General features: G+C 51.1%; 8 protein-coding genes and 1 non-coding gene across 9 annotated transcripts; 4 read left to right on the plus strand and 5 right to left on the minus strand.

Moving 5' to 3' along the window:
• Nucleotides 1-1,964: 1,964 nt before the first annotated feature.
• On the minus strand, nucleotides 1,965-2,322 carry ASPSYDRAFT_95226 (uncharacterized protein; the record flags this gene model as incomplete). Its single annotated transcript, XM_040853090.1, has 2 exons — nucleotides 1,965-2,119; nucleotides 2,181-2,322. The coding sequence occupies 2 exons, from the start codon at nucleotides 2,320-2,322 to the stop codon at nucleotides 1,965-1,967; spliced, it is 297 nt and encodes a 98-aa protein (XP_040696666.1).
• Nucleotides 2,323-2,838: 516 nt separating this feature from the next.
• On the minus strand, nucleotides 2,839-4,058 carry ASPSYDRAFT_73421 (uncharacterized protein). The gene is made up of 2 exons (XM_040850711.1): nucleotides 3,738-4,058; nucleotides 2,839-3,658 (listed from the first exon to the last, which is right to left on the minus strand). Exons 1-2 carry the CDS (start codon nucleotides 3,993-3,995, stop codon nucleotides 2,978-2,980), a joined length of 939 nt encoding a protein of 312 aa, XP_040696667.1. The 5' UTR covers nucleotides 3,996-4,058; the 3' UTR covers nucleotides 2,839-2,977.
• A 577-nt stretch (nucleotides 4,059-4,635) lies between these two features.
• On the minus strand, nucleotides 4,636-4,707 carry ASPSYDRAFT_t134. The gene has a single exon. It is a non-coding gene; the product is annotated as a tRNA-Arg (tRNA).
• An 838-nt stretch (nucleotides 4,708-5,545) lies between these two features.
• Nucleotides 5,546-6,725, plus strand: ASPSYDRAFT_36956 (uncharacterized protein; the record flags this gene model as incomplete). Its single annotated transcript, XM_040845488.1, has 2 exons — nucleotides 5,546-5,907; nucleotides 5,972-6,725. 2 exons carry the CDS (start codon nucleotides 5,546-5,548, stop codon nucleotides 6,723-6,725), a joined length of 1,116 nt encoding a protein of 371 aa, XP_040696668.1.
• A 138-nt stretch (nucleotides 6,726-6,863) lies between these two features.
• On the minus strand, nucleotides 6,864-8,061 carry ASPSYDRAFT_95229 (glycosyltransferase family 32 protein; the record flags this gene model as incomplete). The annotated part of the gene is made up of 4 exons (XM_040853091.1): nucleotides 6,864-7,115; nucleotides 7,162-7,521; nucleotides 7,574-7,729; nucleotides 7,783-8,061. The coding sequence occupies 4 exons, from the start codon at nucleotides 8,059-8,061 to the stop codon at nucleotides 6,864-6,866; spliced, it is 1,047 nt and encodes a 348-aa protein (XP_040696669.1).
• Nucleotides 8,062-8,775: 714 nt separating this feature from the next.
• Nucleotides 8,776-10,488, minus strand: ASPSYDRAFT_163768 (Ytp1 family protein; the record flags this gene model as incomplete). The annotated part of the gene is made up of 3 exons (XM_040843192.1): nucleotides 8,776-8,928; nucleotides 8,984-10,257; nucleotides 10,311-10,488. The coding sequence occupies 3 exons, from the start codon at nucleotides 10,486-10,488 to the stop codon at nucleotides 8,776-8,778; spliced, it is 1,605 nt and encodes a 534-aa protein (XP_040696670.1).
• Nucleotides 10,489-11,187: 699 nt separating this feature from the next.
• Nucleotides 11,188-13,198, plus strand: ASPSYDRAFT_95231 (uncharacterized protein; the record flags this gene model as incomplete). The annotated part of the gene is made up of 4 exons (XM_040853092.1): nucleotides 11,188-11,292; nucleotides 11,343-11,449; nucleotides 11,496-12,173; nucleotides 12,220-13,198. The coding sequence occupies 4 exons, from the start codon at nucleotides 11,188-11,190 to the stop codon at nucleotides 13,196-13,198; spliced, it is 1,869 nt and encodes a 622-aa protein (XP_040696671.1).
• Nucleotides 13,199-14,385: 1,187 nt separating this feature from the next.
• On the plus strand, nucleotides 14,386-16,245 carry ASPSYDRAFT_51549 (uncharacterized protein). Its single transcript, XM_040848306.1, has one exon. The coding sequence runs from the start codon at nucleotides 14,764-14,766 to the stop codon at nucleotides 16,180-16,182; it is 1,419 nt and encodes a 472-aa protein (XP_040696672.1). The 5' UTR covers nucleotides 14,386-14,763; the 3' UTR covers nucleotides 16,183-16,245.
• Nucleotides 16,246-16,443: 198 nt separating this feature from the next.
• On the plus strand, nucleotides 16,444-21,065 carry ASPSYDRAFT_188726 (uncharacterized protein). Its single transcript, XM_040843610.1, has 2 exons — nucleotides 16,444-19,005; nucleotides 19,057-21,065. The coding sequence occupies exons 1-2, from the start codon at nucleotides 16,513-16,515 to the stop codon at nucleotides 20,725-20,727; spliced, it is 4,164 nt and encodes a 1,387-aa protein (XP_040696673.1). The 5' UTR covers nucleotides 16,444-16,512; the 3' UTR covers nucleotides 20,728-21,065.
• The last annotated feature ends 48 nt before the right edge of the window (nucleotides 21,066-21,113 follow it).

The following is a 21,113-nucleotide window of genomic DNA, read 5'->3' on the forward strand; positions in this document are numbered from 1 at the left end:
CGCGGTGCCGACGTCAAGGCCTCGAACAATAATGGAAAGACACCCCTCTTCGTGGCTGCTGAGGAAGGGTCTCTACCCATTGTCAACCTTCTGCTTACTTGTGGCGCCCATATTAACGCTGAACGGGGTGGAGAGGGGACTCCCTTGAGCGCGGCCGCTCAGGGAGACCATGCGCATCTCATTCAGCCTTTAGTCGATGCTGGATTCGAGCTCAACCCGGTTGGCCCGTCACCATTGATGCTGGCAGCCGAGAATGGGGCTGTGGAAGCCATGCGAGAACTCATCCGACTCGACGCTGACATCAATCACACTATCGCCGGCACCCTTCACCGTTCACCGATTGACGAAGCTATTAACTTTAAGGACCTGGAAGCCGTCCGGGTCCTCCTTGAAGCAGGTGCGCCTATCAATAAACCAGGATACCACGGAAACTCAATTCTGTACACGGCTGTACGCGTCGACACGACGCCAGAGATTGTCGAGCTCTTAATCCAGCATCGTGCCGATGTCCACGGCCGAGTTGGGCGCTTCGGGACTGCTCTCCATAGGGCCGTAAACTCCAGACGGAGGCGTCTGATCCCAGTACTAGCTGCCGGTGGGGTTCCTATAGATGCCCCCGATTCCAAAGGCGACAGGGCCATTCATCGTGCCGTTGAACACGGAAGCATGTCTTGCAGGTTCGTCGAAGCCCTCATCGAGGCCGGGGCCAATATCAACGCTCGCGGCGAGGAAGGGCGCACAGCACTGCATGTTGCCATTAAATGGGCCTGCCAGAGAGCACGCAAGCTACTGATTACGGCAGGGGCCGACGTCGGAGCCGAAGATATCCTAGGCCGTACACCACTGCATGTCGGCGCAGCACGCGGCCACAAACCCACCTTCCAACTACTCCTCGACGCAGCAAGACAGAAATCCGTGCCCCTAACAACCCAATCCTCCTACGGCCTCACCGTCATCGAAGAAGCAGCCGCAGCCGGACACACAAATATCCTCGATATGCTATCGGCAGAGAACCTCGACATCACCGGCTCAAACCCTACACAGCACGGCGACCACCGCGGCATGCCCGCCGTGCACATGGCCACGATCTACAACCGCGAAGCAGCAGTAAAGCACCTCGTCACCCGCGGCGCAGACCCGCACATCATCGACGTCTACGGCCGCACAGCAATGGACTGGGCAATGCTGCACGAGAATGACGACCTTGTCTCCTACCTCCACAGACACAACTTCATCTATGCCCCACTCACAGCCGAGGCGCGGACCGCAGTGCTAAAGGAAAGCATAGTGGGATTGGCGCGCCGTGTCCTCGAAAATGTCTCAGCGGTGTTCTACAAGCTGGCCAAGTGTCTGCAATACATCGATAACATGCCCGCGGCTGCAACGGTGTGGTCGTTTGGCTTGACGCTCGTGGCCTGCGATCATTGCGATACGCCCTTTCCGCTGGATGGGCCCAGGTTCGTCTGCAGCCAGTGTCCGGAGAGGAATTTCTGTGTGAACTGCCAAGGACATGAACACTCGCAGCTTCAAGCTGTTTATCCGGGATGCATTAGGCATGGTCTTGTGGAGGTTGCTTTGGGGGACCATATGCTGCCCGAGCAAAGGGGAGAGGCGCCTGATGGAGGCGTTTTGGATCAGGCGAGGAGGAGGTGGTTGGAGGCGTTGATTGAGCAGTATAGCCAGTGATGATTTACGATTTCTTTCTTTTTTTTTTTTATTTTCTTTCATAGCATGGGATTTTGTATCGGAGCGTGGGATTTACAGCGAGCGAATCGCTACTTTGGTCACATTTATAACGAACTTTATTGATTTAATACCAAGCGAATCACGAAGCTTAAAGCCATATACGTCTTTAAATGGCTATGTTCTAAGCAGTCTAGTATTTTAACTACCTAGCATAAAACAAAGTATCGAAGTATCCCCATTCTCTTCGTACTAATAACGTACCAGTTAATTGATATCATCTAGTTATTTCCGCAGCTCCCCCACTTCATCGCCTGGGGCGTCTCCAGGAACTTCTCATCCTCCGCATAGATAACAACACTCTCCCCGTCGACACCAACAAAGGTGCAGAAGCCGCCGCCGGGCGAGGTGACGCGGTGAACGACCAAGGGATTGTCTGCGTTTGTACATATTAGAATTTACCACGGAACAATAGAAGCCATAGAGAAGGAGGGTACCAATTTGAACTGGGGTCCTGTCAGTTGGAACCAAGAGGCTGTAAGAGTCTTCGTTGTTCTCGCCGTAGAAGGTGACCGAGACGTCGAAGGCGCTGGTCAGGGCAGCGAGGGTGGCGAGTGCGGTGACAACAGAGAACTTCATTTTTATGATTGATTGTAGTAATAACTGGTTTGGTTGTGTATAATTTTCAATGCCGGTGGGAGGGACGGTTTAAATAGCCACACTTGCCACCCAATACTACTGTACGTATCCGCATAAACTTTCCAAGCTATAATTAGGCGAGCATGTCTAGAAAACGCCAAATGGGCATCGAGATGCAAAACTGGAAATATCTCGCACCAGCTGAGACAAGCGCGGTATGGGCCTGGATCTGGGGCTTGGGACGTCACGAGCGGCCGTGAGACGACGTCATATATCTCTATCAAACGGCTATTGGATGCTGGGTGAAACAGTTCTGGTCCGCCTGAAAGGCTATGGTGAGATTGGCTGCCTCGTATTTTATAGCATCGAGGTGTGGCCATGGTTCGGCCAGTTTGCAGTCGAACTTAGGATGGCTGGTAACAGGCAATATGTATCATATATCCATCCCTCGTCGAAAATGATGAAATCCGAACTGAAGGGGTTTTTGATATATTTTGCTTTCATTAATCTATTGCCCTAGCAGTACCTGAGAGAGACTGGCAGTCTACGGAGTTAGCATGTTCTCAGAACGACCGATACAGGTCTGTCACTGAGTAATATATAATAATATTAACCAGCCAATAGCAATCTGCAGAGGCTACTCATTAAGTAAGAACTACAGCAACCCTCGAATAGTGGTCTCATAGTCCTCTGGCTCCCTCTTCAATATCTCACCCAAAGTCGGCGTAACAACCGCCGTCTCACCACGCCTGATGGCCTCCCAAGCAGTCGCCCATTCCTTGGCCAAATCCACTCCATGATACGTATGTTTACCTCCATGCGGCAGCTTCGCATACTCATCAACACTGATCTCCCGAATCGTCACTTCCTTCCCGGAAACTCTCCCCAGTACCTCGGCCGTCTCTTTCAAACTCACAACCCTCGGCCCCGTAAGGAGCACAATTTTATTAACATACGGGAAATCCTCTGCAACATTTCCACCCGTAGTCGTTGCATAATCAACAATCAACTTCGCACTCGCCTCGCCCAGCTCATCCCTCTTCGCCCAAGCCACACCAGGCCCAGACCCATCATGCGGAATGGTAATCTCGCTCTTCGGATCCTTCAAATCAAACCACGAGGTATAAATCGGGAATGACTCCGAGTACAGTCCCTCGCGGATAGAAGTGTACGTCAAGGGAGCGTCAAGTTCAGCGAAGAATTTCTCTGTTTGGAGATGCGCGCCCATGACATGCGCGACGGAGTCGTTGGTGTAGTTCCCTGCGAATGCGAGGGAGGAGTAGAAGATGTGCTTCACGCCGGACTTTTGAGCGGCGATGATAGCTTTTTTGTGCGCCTGCATCATTCCATTAGCATTTATTCGACTCCGTCTGCCGGGTGGGCCGTAGAGCAGCTGGGTGGGGGGTGGGGGTTACATTGAATCGATGCTCAATCTCGAAAGACGCATAAGAGATGAGCATTAGAACGTCGACGCCGTCGAATGCGTGGTCTAGTGTTGATGGGTCATCGTAGTCTGCGTGACGGACTGTAGCACCGGCAGCAGCTTCCTTTGAGAGCGATTCGGGCTTTCGCGCGATCAGGACGAGCTGTGATTCGGGGACGAGGTTGAGCAGGTGCTTGACGATGCTGGATCCCAGACCGCCAGCGGCGGGGAAGACACCGATTCTTGACATTGTTTGGAAGTTGTTCTGGTTAACGGTTTGGTAGATCCAGCAGGAGTTGGTGATGTATATTAAGGATGGTGGAGGAGTTGAAGTGCTTAGAAATCGATCTTAAAGAAGCGAAAAGAAGCTCAAAAGCTCCACTATATCAGTGACGTCATATTTGTCTCCGTTGTTAGGGCTCGCCGTCCACCATGGAGATGGTTCAGCAAGATAATCTCTAAGAGTAAATATTAAATCAGAATATGGCCTGGTGATTGATAGGCTGGGCGGGGACTGAATCATTAACTTCCCCAAGACAAGGTTCATATTAAGCTTGTATCCAACGCCCGTGCATAGCTGCCGCAGACTTTAGGGCTTTTGCAAGTTTAAATCTTCCAAAAAAAAATGCTGAGTATTAAGTTTTGATATTTAAATGGATTGGAATGTGAGGAAAGAAGTATTGACTAGGAGATTTGGGCACGGCGAATATATATACTTTCATACGTACACAGATTTCACGCGGCCACACTTCCTCTCCGGCATGGCGCGAAGGAAGGATTATAATGATACCTTTTCGATCCAACTGTTAAATAGGAAACTGTTGAGCAGATTGCGCTCATAAAAATGTAAGGAACAAACAAGAGACGAAAGAAAAAAAGCAAAAATGTATTGACCGACGCAGGGATCGAACCTGCAATCTTTTGATTCGTAGTCAAACGCCTTGCCATTGGGCCAGCCGGCCTATTTGTTGGAAGTCGGGTCGGGCTTTGCCTATTTGAGCCTACAGTATCTCAGAATGAAACTGCGTGCTCTTGTCTTGCCTAACGAGCGCTGTTTTGGGATAGCCCGCCTCCTCGGGGGGTGCGGTGATAGTTTTACCTCATTATCCAACTGGTAGTCAACGGAGTAAGAATACTTCATCGCCATGGTATTGGCCTCCGTCGCCGAGTTAATCTCTTCGAATTAAGTTACCATTGCGCGCAACCTACGCTATATTTGCAATCCGGAGTGCACGAGGCACAATTAATTATCAGATACATAGCCTGTGCGTGATGTACCGCGGATATGCCTTAACCAGAAAGACTCCAAGACGCTCAAGGTAAAAGCAGAAAGAGACCGAAGCGGGACCTTATCACACCTTGAGGATTTCCAAGATTTTCCACATCCATACTTTGCAATTATGTAGCTATATCTTTTCCATGAAGCCCAATTTCCCCAGCGCAGACGCTATATTATCCCCCACGGGAACTAACAGATACAGTCCAAGTTGCGAAATGCTCTCCTGCCTCGGTTTTATGAGATGCCAACACTTCATTGGCCACTGAATACGAGCGCCCCGTCCAAAATAGCCAGCCAAGGACGCCAAGCAGGGCAAGCCTCTTCATCGGCATCACCTCATTGGACGGGAATGATAACCAAACCTCTTCTTCTCCCGGGCTAGACTATTGAGGATAAAAGGCTCGTTGTCTCGTGTTCTCGCGAGCTTGGACTCCATGTCCACGCGGGAGATATAAGCAGCGGAGCCCCCCTGTCGGTTCTTAGACCAGAAATGCCCCGCCAGCCCTCCGGGGCCAAAAATAATGTTTGCATTCCGCTACCTGCTCCTGGCTTGCATCGTACTGCTAGCTGGAGTATGCCATGCTGAAAGTGTCAACCATCGCCAGGATGCGGTTTCGCGTTCGGCGACTGGTATAAACGAGCTGTGGAAGCGCCGAAAAGGAGGCGGAGGGTCCGATAGCGACAGTAGTTCTGGGTCTGGATCTGGATCTGACTCTAGCTCCGATTCCAGTAGCTACGACGACGACGACGATGACAATTATACTTATGGTGGAATCCCAGAAGACGATGATGTCTGGTATAGCTGCCGGCGACCCATGAACAAAACGCGGCCTGCGGAAAACTCGCTGGGCTATGGCGGCTGGTACACCGTTGGAAATGGACAGTACGTTCTCCCATTATTGTTTCCATATTTACAACACCAGCGGTATCCTGACGACCTGAAACAGGGAGAATAGCACACAAGGCGGGTACACCGCGAAAGGCTCAGGCTCGGCCCCCCATTGGGACAACAGTTCCGGATCATGGCACTACGAGAAATACCCATCATATCTAGACGACCCCGAAACCCTCTCCTACACCGGCGGGGCCGCAGTACCCTACCTCTCGGGAAAAGTATCCCCGAACGGCGTCTCGCCTCGGAAATTCACCAACCTGCCCTACGTGCCGGACCTGGAGAAATATCCGTCGGGGTATGAGTGTACGATCCCGACGACGAACTACGCATATAAATACGAGGCTGAGTTCGAGTGGAATGAGTCAGAGTACGACACTGAAAACCCCGGCGCATCGCACAGCACGCCGATATACTGCTGCTGCGCGCTGGATTCGTTATGCGGGTGCGACGACTTCCACCGGAACTCGAGTTTCGTGCTTGCGATGCTAGAGAGGGAGATGGATGCACCCAGCCCGCGGAATAGTACTCTGGTCTGCGCAGTCGATATTGAGGGCGAGACGACGATTCTTGTTTCTGGGACACTGCAGAATGGATCGACCAAGGCGGATGGGAAGCCGGAGTATCTGACTGAGACGATTTCGACGACGGGGATGACGAGGTGTATGCGGGCGACGGGGGCGCCTGATGAGGTTTCTACCGCGGGAATGCAGGTGCATGGGGGACCGTCGCAGAGGGCATTCGTCCTTGCTTGGATTGGGACCGTTGGGGCTGGGGTTTTGGTTGGGATGGGGGTTGTTTTGTTGTAATACGACCGCGGATGAAGTCCAACTGCTTTAGTATTGGGAATTATATAATGGTTACAGTAAAGTAGACAGCCGCTAATGGGATATATACACAGCAAAACCAAATCGATGTACAAAACTGGAGGGAAAAAATAGAGAAGGTCAGTCATCACGGCTTTCCAGCTCGCATAGTGTCTCCATGTCCTCGTCCCGTTTAGCACCTTGCCCCCAGAGCAACGCGGGAATCATATAACGTCCGCGCTGCGCAGGCGAGGGCCATAACCCGGAAGAACCTGTGGCATGGCGGTAGTCTCGTAGGAGCAAGACCTGAGTATACGTCCAGAAGAGGCAGACGAGGACAGCGGCAGCGGCAAGGAAGCCGCAGAGGGTGAGCAATTGCCAGTGTTGACCCATCTTACTTATTAGCAAATAATCCCATGTCCGGTGGTGTATTGCTTACCCAGAAAATGAGACGTGCGTCTTTACGGTGCCAGCTGTTTCCAGTGTGGTGGGTGAAGAAACTCCACGAGTTGTTCTTGTACTCATCCGGCATGAGAATACTGACGCGGCCCTCCTCGGATTGGGAGTCCTTCATGTACTCTTTCCAGATAACAGATAGGAACAGTGGGCCGGTCGAGTACATGACGGTGATGTAGGGGAGGGCCCAGTGGCGGTCGTACTGCTGGAGTGATTCAATCACACGCAGGAAAAAGGGGTGCTGCGGGATGGAGCCCATTGCGTCGTTGGATATACCGGTTGGTACAGTACGGCGCAGCCATGCAGGGTACGCGAGCAAAGGGTCTAAAGAGCGATTACAGCCCTGGGAGAGTTAGTATCCGTATCAAATATAGGCCTTGCTAGGTGGTGCACACGTCGTCCAGATCGATATAAATTCCGCCATAATGCGCCAGAACAAAATAACGAATCGAGTCTGCGCGCTGAATCGGATATTTATAACCATCAAAAGTCTGCAGGAACCAAGGATATTCCACAGCAATAAATTGGCGCGATTTTGCGTCCGTCCACAGCTGGAACCATAATTAGCATAGCTATATACAGGTCGGGACAAGCAAGGTCGTACAATATACTCGTAGTCCGGATGCAGGTTAATACAGCTCTGCTGGGCATCAACCCAGACGTCGGGAATAGTCTCGTTTTTGTAGGTCTGGTGGATAATCTTAGGGATGGTCTGGGGACGTTTGTTGACAAAAGTGGAGTTTACCCAGGGCAGCTCAGCGCGGTGGATCGCGTCGGAGGCGCCATCTTCGACGAGTAGAGATAACAGCGTCCAGACACTGCGCGTGACAAGGAAAAGAATGACAAGGGTGACCACGACAAAGAATAAAAGAGTGCGCCGCATCGTGGCGGCAAAAATATGACGACCCAAGCTGGGAAAAACAGCGAAGACAGAATAAATAAAGAGCAGTTTGAAGAAAAACGCGAAAGGCAATCTTGAACAGGAAATAAGCTGCGCTATCGCTGGATATCGCTGAATGGCGCCGATGATCGCTGGATGCTGCACCAGCTCAGCCCCCTTATAATGCTGCTTTTATCAGCCAAGGAACATCTATATTATGATCTAATAATGCAGAGTACCATCTCTTAAGAAAACTGGGTTCATTCCGCGTAAAACATTGAGTCATAGTTTACAACAGTTTTGAATTTACGATCTGCCACCAGCATAATAGCATCAAAATCGCACTGGTACTCATATTTATGGTTTTGTTTTCGTTGTTTCATTTAAATGTGCACCTTAGATCTTGAAGAGAAATATATGCGCACATACATACAAGGCTGGTGACACGGGCATCAGGCAGGTTGCTTCCAATGTCGTGGAGATTACCACCCTGAGCAGTTCTTTGAATACTATACAGGATGCATTTCCTGGTGATTTTTATCCACTGTCCCATCATGAAGACCTCTATTTACCTTGCCCTAGACAGATAATGTGAAGGCGGTTATAGAATTTAAATAAAATTATAAGGATAATAGCATTATTCTATCTTCTATCTAGTACAAATACGCTTGCAGATAAAGCATCAAGCATATAATTAATCATACAATATTAATATCTCTAATTTAGTTTCTCACGCCTCACTGCCCACGCCTTGATCGCGATAGCCAGAACCACCAGCGACATAACAAACGCCGTGAAGCCCATACCCACAGTGAAGGTGAACATGGCGTCCACCTCATAAAACTCCATTGCTTCAATAATATCCCGGGCCTATCCAATGTTAGTACAGGAGCCGCGAGGACCCGTGGAATGTCGCAGCACTTACACTTAGCATGAAAATAAGCCCACCCGCCATGAGACAAAACGCCGCCACGATCTCAGTGGGAGGACGACCGGGGAGGTATGAAGTTGGTGGGCGCAGGAAGAGAAGGATATATGTCATTCCGCGAGCAATCGCGAATCCAACAAGCATATTCCCCCATTGTTTATGCACCATTGTCGAGGTCATGCTGCTCTGGTGGTGTGAGCCCATCATTATACCCAGGAGCAGGATGATAAGGGCTGGCGTCGGGTTAAGTGGGACGCGCTGTGATTTGGGAGGGCGCCAGTTATCATCGTCAGAGTCATTGTAGGAAGGAGATCGTGGCAGGAGGGTATTGTTAAGAGCCTCGCGAATACGGCGTGATTCAAAGAGCATGCCAGCAAGACCACCACCAAAAAACATTATAGAAATAGCGACGTGCTCCATATCCCTCGCCGTCCACTCCTCTCCCCACCCCGCCAGATGCTCTAAAAAGACATTTGTAACGCCGTATAACGAGATGACGAACGACTCCATGAACTCGCCCGAAGGAACCTTTGCCTTCCATCCGACGATATATGCAGGGGGCTTCTTATTCCAGGCCCATCCTAGGTCCGCCCAGGCTCCGATAAACCGTCCAAGGGTGAGGACGCCGTACCAGAAGAAGATTCCGCCTTTGATGAAGTGTGCCACCCCGTTGAAGACCTCGATGCCATGGAAGATACCGCCATAGGTAACAGCGCCAGTCGCAATAGCTGCAAAGCCAAAGGGGAGAATTATCCGATCAATCGCATTGTAAAGAACATTGAAAATGCGTAAGACACGGTTCGAAACCATCCCAGGCACGCGCATTAAGAGGAACCGATGGAGAATAGAACTGTAGAACCAACCGCGCAGACCAGAAGGCTTCTCATCATTAGGTTGTTCAAAGTCGCCGTCCTCGGCCTGCGACGCACAAGACGATAAAGGCTCAGTTCCCTGACCACTATCGCGGGACGCGCGGTATTCATCCATTGCCCTATATTCGGGCTCATCTGTCGCGATATGGAGAAATCCAGCCCGATTAGACTTCTTGACTTCGCCACGACCGTCATACACAAACAGCAAAGCCAGAACGACTTGCACAGTGAAGACCCCTGTCGCGATCCAACCGATTTTGTGGTGGGCGTTGTTCTCGTACAGATCGGGAGATTGGCTGTTATAGACTATTCCAAAGAGCAGACCGACGGTGTTGAAGAGTAGGAATAGAAACTGTGCTGGGAGTGCAAGTCGCGAGCGGCCAACGCTGAGTAGGACAGCTGTCTCAGTTAGTGAATAGTTCGAAGAGCTGCAGAATTGGAAAGTAGCATACCTGCAGGGAGGACAAAGCACCACGCCAGAACCATGAGCGCAATGTGCGCCAGGATTGTGGTTGAGTGCTCGCCATAAGCAAAGTAACTCGTAGGGCTTTTGTCTTGAGCATTGTGTGAGGCCGAAGCTGTTGGAGCAGTTGCGCTGGAGGTAGAATGCATATCCATGTTCATATCCATGTCTACCGACCTCCAGCAACTGAGCTGTTTGTCTTTGCTCTAGGCCCAAATTATCCAGATGCAAACCCAAATCGTGCTTGAACGAGTACTCAGACTAACGGCAGGGTGGTTGCGGGGGATGTATAGGGCTGAAGAAACGAAAGTACAAGTGTGAGCGCTGTATAAAAAGGCTAGCGTTTTCTATTCTTTTTCGCCCCGCCCTACTCAATTCACTTTGGGGTAGCGCTATATATTAGCCTTTCTGTTTGTAGCTGCCTAGAAATACACCGTATATATCTACCAAATGCCCAGAGAGATCCAGCGGCACCCAGCGACATCCAGCGATGATCTGCAATTCCATAACCGTTATCGACCGTGACTACAGGCAATCGCTAGAGGCTGATTTGAGCGACCATAAGCACCAAGAAAACAAGCACTTGGCGAGAAAGTCATTCCTACAGAATGTCCAGTGGCGGTCTACGAGATATGTACAACACGTATGCCGAGCCTGAACCCTCAGGCTGAAATGCAGCCGGCTTGAGAAGAATTCAATGGAGCTAGTCCCGAATTGGAATCACCCAGCGCTGGATATCACCGGCCAATCAGAGGATGCAGCGATATCTCGCTGGATTCGGCGCAACTCGCTGGATGCGCTGCTCCTCATTTCATGACAGACCACCCTACTCTGACTTGTCACCGAGCTGATCTTTCTCCGTCAAAATGGAGAATATTCAATCTACTGCGTCTCGCTCGCTCGCGAATTCAACCGCGCGGATCAAACCGCGTCGCGCCGGCGTGCCTTGTGTGCGATGTCGCCAGATGAAGGTGAGAGAGAATCACAACGCCGCCGGGGTGAAAGTTATTAACCTGTTCAGGTAAAATGTAATGCAAGCCAGAGATTTCCTGCAGCTTGTTCCGCTTGCGAGAAGGCAGGTGAGCGGTGCTCTGTGGACCCTTTGTTCAAGAGGGTATCTAAGAGAAGGTTCATACACCGGTCAATATCTCTACGTTTTTTCTGACCGATATAGTGTGAAGCTCCGCCATGGAACCCGGCAAGACAGCCCTGTGTACAGGACACCCCAGTCCGAGGCATCAAGCAGCGAGCCGACCGGCGTGCCATCGAGGACGGCTGGGTCCTTGCCCGACTTGGACTCTTCTGTAGCGAGTACCACTGCGGCATTGCGCCTCGGTGGAAACAGACCTGCCCGGTTTACCCATGAGGCTACTGGTATCAACCTATCATCGAATGCTGTGGCCGAACTGCTAGAGGAGTACTATTCTGATCTACACCCTCGGTTCCCGCTGCTGCTCGACCCAACCACCATCATCGACAGCTACGAGCAAGCTCCCTTGTTGTTCTGGACCGTCGTGGCCATTGCAAGCAAAGACTCTGACAAGTACGCATCCGACTATGCTCGGCTACAGATCCTTGTACGGCAGTTGGTAGCAGACATTATCCTCCTTGGGACGAGATCTATCCACCTTGTTCAGGCTCTGCTTCTGCTCTGTGTGTGGTCTTTCCCGCATACAGATATGAGCAAGGAGCCGTTTTCAATGTACTGTTCTGTGGCAATCTCCATGGCACGGTCTCTGGGTTTACATCGCCCACAGCATCCGTATATTTTATTTGCGGCCAAGGTGGCGGAGATTGGGACATTGGAAACACGGACGTCGACCTGGCTGTCTTGTTTTATTGTTGATCAATGGTAGGACTCTTAGCTTAGTTTCTCATGCTGTTGCTGATCACCTCAGGCATACTGCAAGATTTGGTGTCCCAAGTTCCACCCGGATCGACCACACAGTCCTACACGCACTGAATGGTTCCTTGACCTGGCTACCAGAGACTACAAAGATCCAACTTCACATCGCCCTCGTCACCTCAAAGATCTCAACTGCCTTAGGAGAGTGCGAGACATCATCCACCGGGCTCATGGCAGATTCCCTCCCGTTCGTACGGATGTTTGAATCCGAGCTTTGCATGATCCAAGACAAATACGCTTCTGAATGGTCTCCTGCCGACGAAGTATCATTTCTCGACGCGAGGCTCAGCTTATACTCCTACGCTCTAGCCCAGCACAAACATCCCGAGGGGTTGCAATCCATCCATCGAGAAAAGGAGCACGAACTCATCACTCAAGGCAGTATCACAGCTACACAACTCTTGACTGTCGCGACTACATTCCCGGACGCACTGCGGAAAGGAACAATCCATGTATTCCGTTCCGCAGCGTACGCCGTCTTCTACCTCCTCCGCATTCTCGGAACAGCACCGAGGGAGTGTATAGACGAGACGAGCATCCGGAATATAATCAGACAGACCTTTACACTCATGAGGGCTATATCCCAGACAGCTAACGACCGGCGGTCCCAATGCGTGCGGGTTTGCAGAATCATCGAGCACATGCTTGACTGCGAAGACTGGAATGAGAACCAGGGGACCCCCTTCCTAGGGAAAGCCGAGTCGTTCATGGCCATGAATTTTGTTGCGGATGTTGCGGCTAGGGGCATTCTCAAGGCGTATAAATATACGCGGCAGGCAGTCGCTGCGCGAATGGAACGTGATCGTGATCGCAACGGCAGTTCTAGGGAGAGCGAGCCAGCAGGAGTTCAACCGGATGGAGATTCGCAGTTTGACCTCGACTTCTCGATATGGGATCCGATGGAATGGCCTGTGAACTGGCAGGAAAGTGATGATTTGTTATTTCTCAATGGTAACCTAGGTGCATCGTGATGAATATCGGACCATTGGCCAAATGCAGCGGCTAACGACAATTGAAATATCAATTGATCCCGCCAAAAGCGCCTAGCGGACTAGCTATCGCTGGAACACATAGTTTGGTCTCGCCATGGTTGGCTACGGTACGGCTAGATATTCGAACAAAGAGATCTGCCTGCAGCTCCAACCGCCAATCCTACGGACTCAATAAGCAATGCGGTCCATTTCGGTATCACAATAGGGATCAAATGCCCACCCAGACGTCCGCTTGGTTTTTACTCCTGTGGAGAAGGTGTTATAGAGCCGATGCCACGCAGTAACCACGCGATTCAGCTTGAATACCCATTTCCAAGCAGATATCTGTATTTACCCAAAACAGGTAGCCCGTGTTGCCATGGAAGAGGTACAAACACCACGAAGATGCCGACGGGTTATTTTACTTTTTCCAGTTCCAAGTCATCCTCCATCCTCTTCTTCCATCCCAACAAGCCTGAAACATGTCTACTCTACAAATTCTAAATTCAACCAACCACACGATGAACCCCAAAGCACTCGCTGCCCCGAATCAAAACGATGCTATCTGCGGTGCTGAACAAGAACCGTTTTGCTGCAACATATCGAAACCCTCTTGGAAGACAGGCACTTGCTACTATCCTCCTGATGCAAGCAACAAGGATGCGGCGATAGCGTCGTGCGGGACTCTTGATTTGGCAGGGGCATGTTGTCCGCCGGATGCTGTAAGTTATGAAGACCTATAGATACGTTACGCATGATTTGATGGCTAATGACTGGGCTGCGGATTTTAGGCGGAGTTTGGCATTCACCGCTGTCGGTGGATCGGAAGGGCATAGGGGTTGTTTGTGAATGTATCCATTATCAAGATGTAGGATGGATTTCCAACGCTGTCCAATTCGTCAGTGACAATATTAATGGGTATTTGGGAAACGTGTTTAGAGGCTTTAGTATGTAACCTAGGTGTCATGTCCTCTTAAAAGTTGCTTTACTAGTAGCCGACTATGGGCCTGCTAGATGGCATAGTCTGGGCTAATGGACAACGGCGCCCCCAACAGCACGCTAAACTGCTGGGCACCGACCTGAATGAGCTGGACCACGGTTACGTGTTGGAGGACAGCTCAATGCCAATGATGGAACCCTGAATAAGTACGACTGCAATTGAGTTTGCGATCATCCATCTCGGTGGTTCTGGATCGTCGCCCTGAGTAGGACGGGTCCCGAAGTACATAAAAAGCTTCGATCTGGCCTAGGCGATAACATAAATGTCTCAGCAGGATGTAACATACAGGTCTTCCATTACTCTGCGTGCGCAAATATTTGCCTTTTCTCTTTTAATTTTAACGTGAGCAATTTGCCTTGAAAAGGTCCTGGTTTGGCTGATACAAAACCATTTGTTGAAGCATTTACTCTGCTCGGTTTATATGCAAAGCGGCCGTTACGGTAGTGGGGCGGACGGCACGCAATGGAGATTGTTTAACAATATATATACCCCTCTTCTTCTTCTTCTCCTGCTCTTCTATTCTCCGATTCCCTGTTTCCTGTTTAGGCCTACAGACCACTCCGAAATGGCCGACTGCACCCTTATCAAGCAGTTGAGTCCGCTGGACCTGACTGTACCAACTGCCTACATCAACATTCTGTTCGCCTTTGACACGACGGAATCAACACGAGCAGTCAGCCAACGTCTGAAAGTCGGCCTGGATGCGCTCTCCAAGCAACTCCCCTGGTTATCAGGCCGCGCCTTCGCCAGTCTCACCCAGGGCAAACCGTCACTCGAAATCCGATACGCCCCAGACACTCCCCTAACTCTTCTCCACAAAGGCTCTATAGCCGGGTCATACGACACATTGTCTTCCCAGAGCATGCCTCCAGAGGCAATCCCCCAAGAAGTCTGGCCATTACCACCCGTAATTGGCAATGCCCTGGCTAAAGCTGGCGCCCCTGTCTTTGCCACAAGCCTCTTCCGTTTCGCGGACCGTGGAGTTGGGTTATGTGTCTGCCTGCACCACAACACCGTTGACGCAACTGGATTCTCAGAAATAATCCGACAGTGGGCCCGCAACATCACCGAGTCCGGTCTGGACCTCGCGAGCCCGACGCGGTTTGGTAGAATCGAGCGGCTGTCAGAGGCATTGTCCCCTCAGCTTGAAGCTATCTCGGGGCTTGCGTATGAAGGTCTCCTCACAAAGCACCCTGAATACGTAAAAACGCAACCTCCCCCGGCAAATGAACATATACAGCAAATTGAATCTCCACTGTGCACGTCCAAGGTATTCACAATCCCAATCAACCAGATTAACGACATCAAGGAGGCCCTGGAGGAATATACACCAAGCCCCCCAACTACAAACGTCATCCTCTGCGCGCTACTTTGGACAGCAATCACCCGCGCACGATCGCAGCGCAACCCTTCCCTCGCAGAGAAATCAGCCACCAGCCGACTAGCAACAATAGTCAACGGCCGACGACGAATCAGCGAGACATTCTCTCCCCCGTCAAACCCCTATTTCGGAAGTGTAGTGCTGTACGCCCGCGCAGAGGCCACAGCATCTTCACTCACAAACCCAGATCCAGAGCCCGCACGAACTTTGTCAGAAATATGCACGCGAATCGCCACCTCCCAATCTCCATCCACTATCACCGCACAGCACATCGCCGAGGTATACCGTCTGATCGCCGACTCCGAGGACTACCGCACTCTGGATCCGGGGTGGGATATATTCGGCTCCCGAGACCTGGCAATTACCAGCTGGGCGGATTTAGACCTATACGAAGTGGATTTTGGTGCTGGGTTGGGCAGGCCGAAGTTTGTGAGATTGCCGTATATGGAGGCGGATGGGGTTGCTGTGCTTTTGCCGAGGAGGAGGGATGGGATGGATGAGGTGCTGGAAGTTATGGTCTTGCTTAGGGAGGATGATATGGCTGTTTTGGAAAGGGATGACGCCTGGATGGCGGTTGCGTCTGCGGTTGGGAACCTTGTTTAATACTGCGAGGTGGATACGGTGTTGCAAATTATTGGTCAAGCCAATCGGAAGAGGAGCCAGAAATATAGAACTCTAAGACATATAAACCTCACTCCGGGATCACTATAGCAGAATTAACCAATCCGCGGACGAATCTCAATGTGCCAATAGAGATGTGCACCACATACTAAAAGGGTTAAGTGGCGGGGTATGCATGAGCCTCGCTGTCTTTGCATGAAAGCCTCGTCAGCTGGGAGTGTCCTTTCAAAATCAGGCCAGTATCAAATACCGTATTCCCATCAGAGAAGCAACGCCCCAAGTCGTCGGCTGCACTTCCCCGCTCTAACTATTATGGGCGACTTCAACCCCCCAGCCCCATTGCCCAAGGAGGCATACACGGTGGGTGTTATCTGCGCTTTGGCCCTGGAGATCCAGGCGGTGCGTGCCCTGCTTGATGTCGAGCACAAGAGTCTGCGTGTTCGGCCCGACGATTCGAACATATACGTTCTGGGAAGTCTTAGCGGCCACAACATCGTGATTGCGCGCTCTCCAGGGATCCAGGGGAAAGGAGCAGCGGCTATATCGGCGACTAATCTAACTCGCACATTTCCCAGGGTAAAGTACCATCTGATGGTGGGAATCGGGGGAGGGGTCCCCAGCCGCGAGAACGATATTCGCCTGGGTGATGTTGTGATTAGCATGCCGACTGCTAATAATGGTACTGTGGTGCAGTACGACTACGCAAAGGAGACGGACGATGGGTTCCTACTTAAAGGGTTCCTATTGACGCCGCCTCCGGTCTTGCGCGCCGCGGCTTATAAGATGCAACATGACGATAATGGGCTGTGCTTTTCTGATGTCGCGCATCTCCTCTCCAAACGTCCACTGGAGCCGGACGTTCTCTTCCAGACTGAGTTCCCCCATCCTACCGGTGTACGATCGTGCGAGCACTGCGGACTTGCGGGAACTGTTCAACGCGTAGAGAGGCAGACTGACGAACCAGTTGTCTTCTATGGTCTGGTGGCCTCCGGCGACCGTGTTATTAAAACCGCCAGAGCCCGAGAGGAGCTCAACCGATTTCTAGGCGGCGATGTACTCTGCTTCGAAATGGAGGCCGCTGGCTTCATGCATGAATTTCCGGCCCTTGTGATTCGTGGTATCTCCGACTATGCGGACTCGCACAAGAACGATACTTGGCAGCCTTACGCTGCAGGTGCCGCTGCATGGTGTTTGAAGGCAATCCTTATGAATGTCGAGCCGGAGCGCACGTTCACGGCTGATCAATCCGTTGACAAGCAGTTATTCAACGAGTTTGTGACCGATATCTGCGAGAGTGATCCGCAGAATGAGATGGTCCGGATCCAGCAGAGCAAAGGTACTCTGCTAGATGCGTGTTGCAAATGGGTTATTGAAAGCAGTGAACTTCAGCAGTGGCAGACCGGCTGTGAATCATCGCTACTCTGGATAAAGGGAGGCCCTGGCAAGGGCAAGACGATGACGCTCATAGGGCTAGTCCAGATTTTGAAAAACCCCGAATGCCCTGAAAGCTCGATATCCAGTCCAGCATACTTCTTTTTCCAGAGCAACGTGCCCCACCTAAATAACGCTGTATCAGCTCTCCGTGCAATTCTCTGGAAGCTTTTCTGGGAACACCCTTGGCTTTCCAAATATATTCCCGATGAATACCAGTGCAAGCGAGCCCAGAAGGAGGACATTTTTGAGAGCCCAAATGCCTTCTCCATACTCACTAGCACGCTATCCCGGATACTACACGACGAATCAATAGGGAAACCGATTATAATAATTGACGCAATCGACGAGTGCCAAGCGGGTATGGACTGGCTGTTGGACTGGATCGCAAGTGAGGCGTCGATGCCCGAATCCAGAGGGAAATGGCTCCTGTCAAGCCGTCCCAACATCGCCATGACCGAGTGCCTGCGTGTAATTCCCTGTGCGCAGTCTCTCAGCTTGGACGATAACCGTCCCAGCCTTGATATGGCGGTCCAATATTTCATTCAAGATAGAGTCGGCCAGCTGGCACAAAGGAAGGCTTTATCGGAAGGATTACGCAGAGACATCGAAACCACGTTGAAAGAGAAGGCTGAGTCTACCTTCCTCTGGGTGGCCTTGATATGCCAAAGACTCCTACGATGTTCGCGAAGAAATATTCTAAAGGAGCTCGAAGGAATACCTGCAGGCTTAATGCCACTATATGACCAAAGTTTGCGCCAAATAGAGACTCATGCCGATTCCCTGGACGATACCCTATATAAGCCAGTCCTACGCTCGATCGTATTGGCGTTTCGCCCGCTGAGCATTGAGGAAGTGGTGCTTGCCGTTGGGCTCGACGAGGTCTCAATCGCTGATATCCTAGATCTCGTAGAACTCTGCGGCTCCTTTCTAACCTTGCGTGATAACCACGTATTTCTGCAGCATCAGTCAGTGAGCGACTACTTCTGTAATGGTCTTGGGCAGAGGATCTTTCCATGCGGCGTTGGCAGTGAGCATGCATCAATACTCGACCGACTTGTGAGAAGTATGGAAGCCAAGCTGCGCCGAGATATCTACGGCTTGCAGGATCCAGGATCTTCGATTGAGCATATCACAGCTCCAAAACCCGACCCGCTGTTAGGCATACAGTATGCGGCTACGTACTGGGTAGAACACTTTCGACAGTCATTAGAGGGCATACTTCCCGAGGTGCCCACAGACGTCCTCGCTCAGAACAACTCCGTGCAAAGGTTTCTACGGCGGCACCTTTTGCATTGGATAGAGGCCCTATCCTTGATGAGGCAAGCCCGACAGGCTCCTACAGTGATTCTAAGTCTTCAAAGGACTATTGAGGTGAGATGACACAGGGGTATAGAATTATTGTGCGCTGACTCAGGGTTCTAGACGTATTACCCTGACGAAAACGATTTTCGATCCCTGGTAGCAGATGCTCACCAGTTTGTCTTGTACAACAGGCCCTTAATCAACGTAACGCCACTCCAGATCTACTACTCCGGACTCACATTCAGTCCTCAGACAAGCGTACTCCGCTCAATGTTCAAAGACGACATCCCGACTTGGTTGAAGAACCCTCATAATTTAGATGAACAATGGAGCCCTTGTTTGCATGTACTAGAGGGCCATACTGAAGCCGTCGACAGAGTTGTATTCTCATCGGATATGCGGTTCATTGTCACTGGGTCAGAAGATTGTACAATTCGAGTATGGGACGCCGAGACTGGTGCTTGCCTTCAGACACTGAAGGGCCATGAATCGTGGGTGTCAGATTTAGCAGTGTCGCCAGAGAGTGAGTATATTGCTTCGCACTCCTCCGACCAGACGGTAAGACTGTGGAACCTGCATTCCGGCGCTTTGCAGATGGTGCTCAGGACGAAAGACTACATCGACTCCATGGCTTTTTCGGCGGGCGGACAACGGCTGGTGTTATTATCCGCAGCAAAGTACGTCCATATATGGGATATCAGTAATAACCCAGTGATACGCACCTACAAACTATCTGTCTCCATGGACTGCAAGGCGGTGGTATCCGACAATGGCCGGTGGATAGCATCCATGTATGATGATGGGATAGTCAGGGTAGGCGACCTGCAGACTGGACATATCAAACTGGGCGTCCGACCGGAGCGTCATGTGTCCCTGATAAAGATCATTTGTGGCGACAAAGACCATCTCTTCCTTGCCGGCAATCTGGCAGTGGAGCTTTGGAGCCTAGAAACTGGAATACGTGTAGCCTATTTTGACCCCGACACTGATCGTGTCCTTACGGGGCAAGTACTGCCAGATGGATCCTGTGTGGCAATTGCTGCCTATGAAAGTATGAGACTATGGGATATGGGCTGTGACACGATCCTCCAAACGTTCGCTGGCCACACTGAAAAGATCCTTGATGTTGCAATTTCGGCAAATGGCCAGAGGTTGGCATCTGCATCCAGGGACAATACAATCAGGGTCTGGAATGCTGCTTCAAGATTTGCAACCCCGAAGCCCCGTGGTACTATAGGGGCTCTTGACGATCTGGCAATTTCCCCTGATGGCCAGCAAGTAGCCTCAGCCTCCGATGAATATGTGAAGCTATGGGATGTACAAACCGGGATTATCATCCAGGACCTTCAACACGACACAATCGTAACTTCAATACAATTTTCATCGGACAGCAAGCATATCATTGTATCAACTGCCGGCGGCAGAAAGCGCCTATGGAACTGCCGTACTGGAGAAGCGTTGCAAGGAATGACATCTAACTTGGTCTCTACAAAGACCGCTCCGCGCGCCTTTTGCTCTGCCTCGTTTGACGAGTTCCCAAGAGCATTTTGGGGCGAACGCGATGTACCATGCGATGGAATTTACTATCAGCACCCATGGATTATGCTGAACGGTCACAGAGTTCTACGGGTGCCGCTGACTTACCAGCCTTGCCAGTTCGCGGCGACGGACGCCATCGCGGTCATCGGTTGCTATACTGGCCAAGTTCTGATATTGGATTTCCGCTCGTTAGCCCTAAATACCTTCCCACGACGCGGAGCGAGCGGAGTGTCAACGACTGTGACTCGATGAACATGCGTTAGGCGGACCCAGCGCCCTCCATTCTATACCACCGGGAACGCTGTGGTTGAACTTACTGACAATAATAGGGCTGACAGTGTTTCTAAGGCAATGGGAGCAGAAAGGCCGTGTGCGGAAGTTCGTTAGTTAGAGAATGGTGATTTTCCAGCGGATGCGCATAAACAAACATGATCCTCCGACACTGTGGGGGTGTAACTTCGGGTCTGTACCCGTAGAGCTGAGGAATGAACTTGGTAGATCACGAAACCATAGAACCACTTTCCATGCTTTTTTGGGTTGTTCAGCTGTGTTTCCATAAATTATCCCTTCTACCTGACCTCGGATAGGCGCCAAAATAAGTTGGCGCACAGTTCCACCTCAAATTCAGGCGAAGCGCC

This window comes from Aspergillus sydowii, assembly GCF_001890705.1.
Source record: "Aspergillus sydowii CBS 593.65 unplaced genomic scaffold ASPSYscaffold_18, whole genome shotgun sequence".
In the NCBI taxonomy this organism is placed as follows: domain Eukaryota; kingdom Fungi; phylum Ascomycota; class Eurotiomycetes; order Eurotiales; family Aspergillaceae; genus Aspergillus; species Aspergillus sydowii.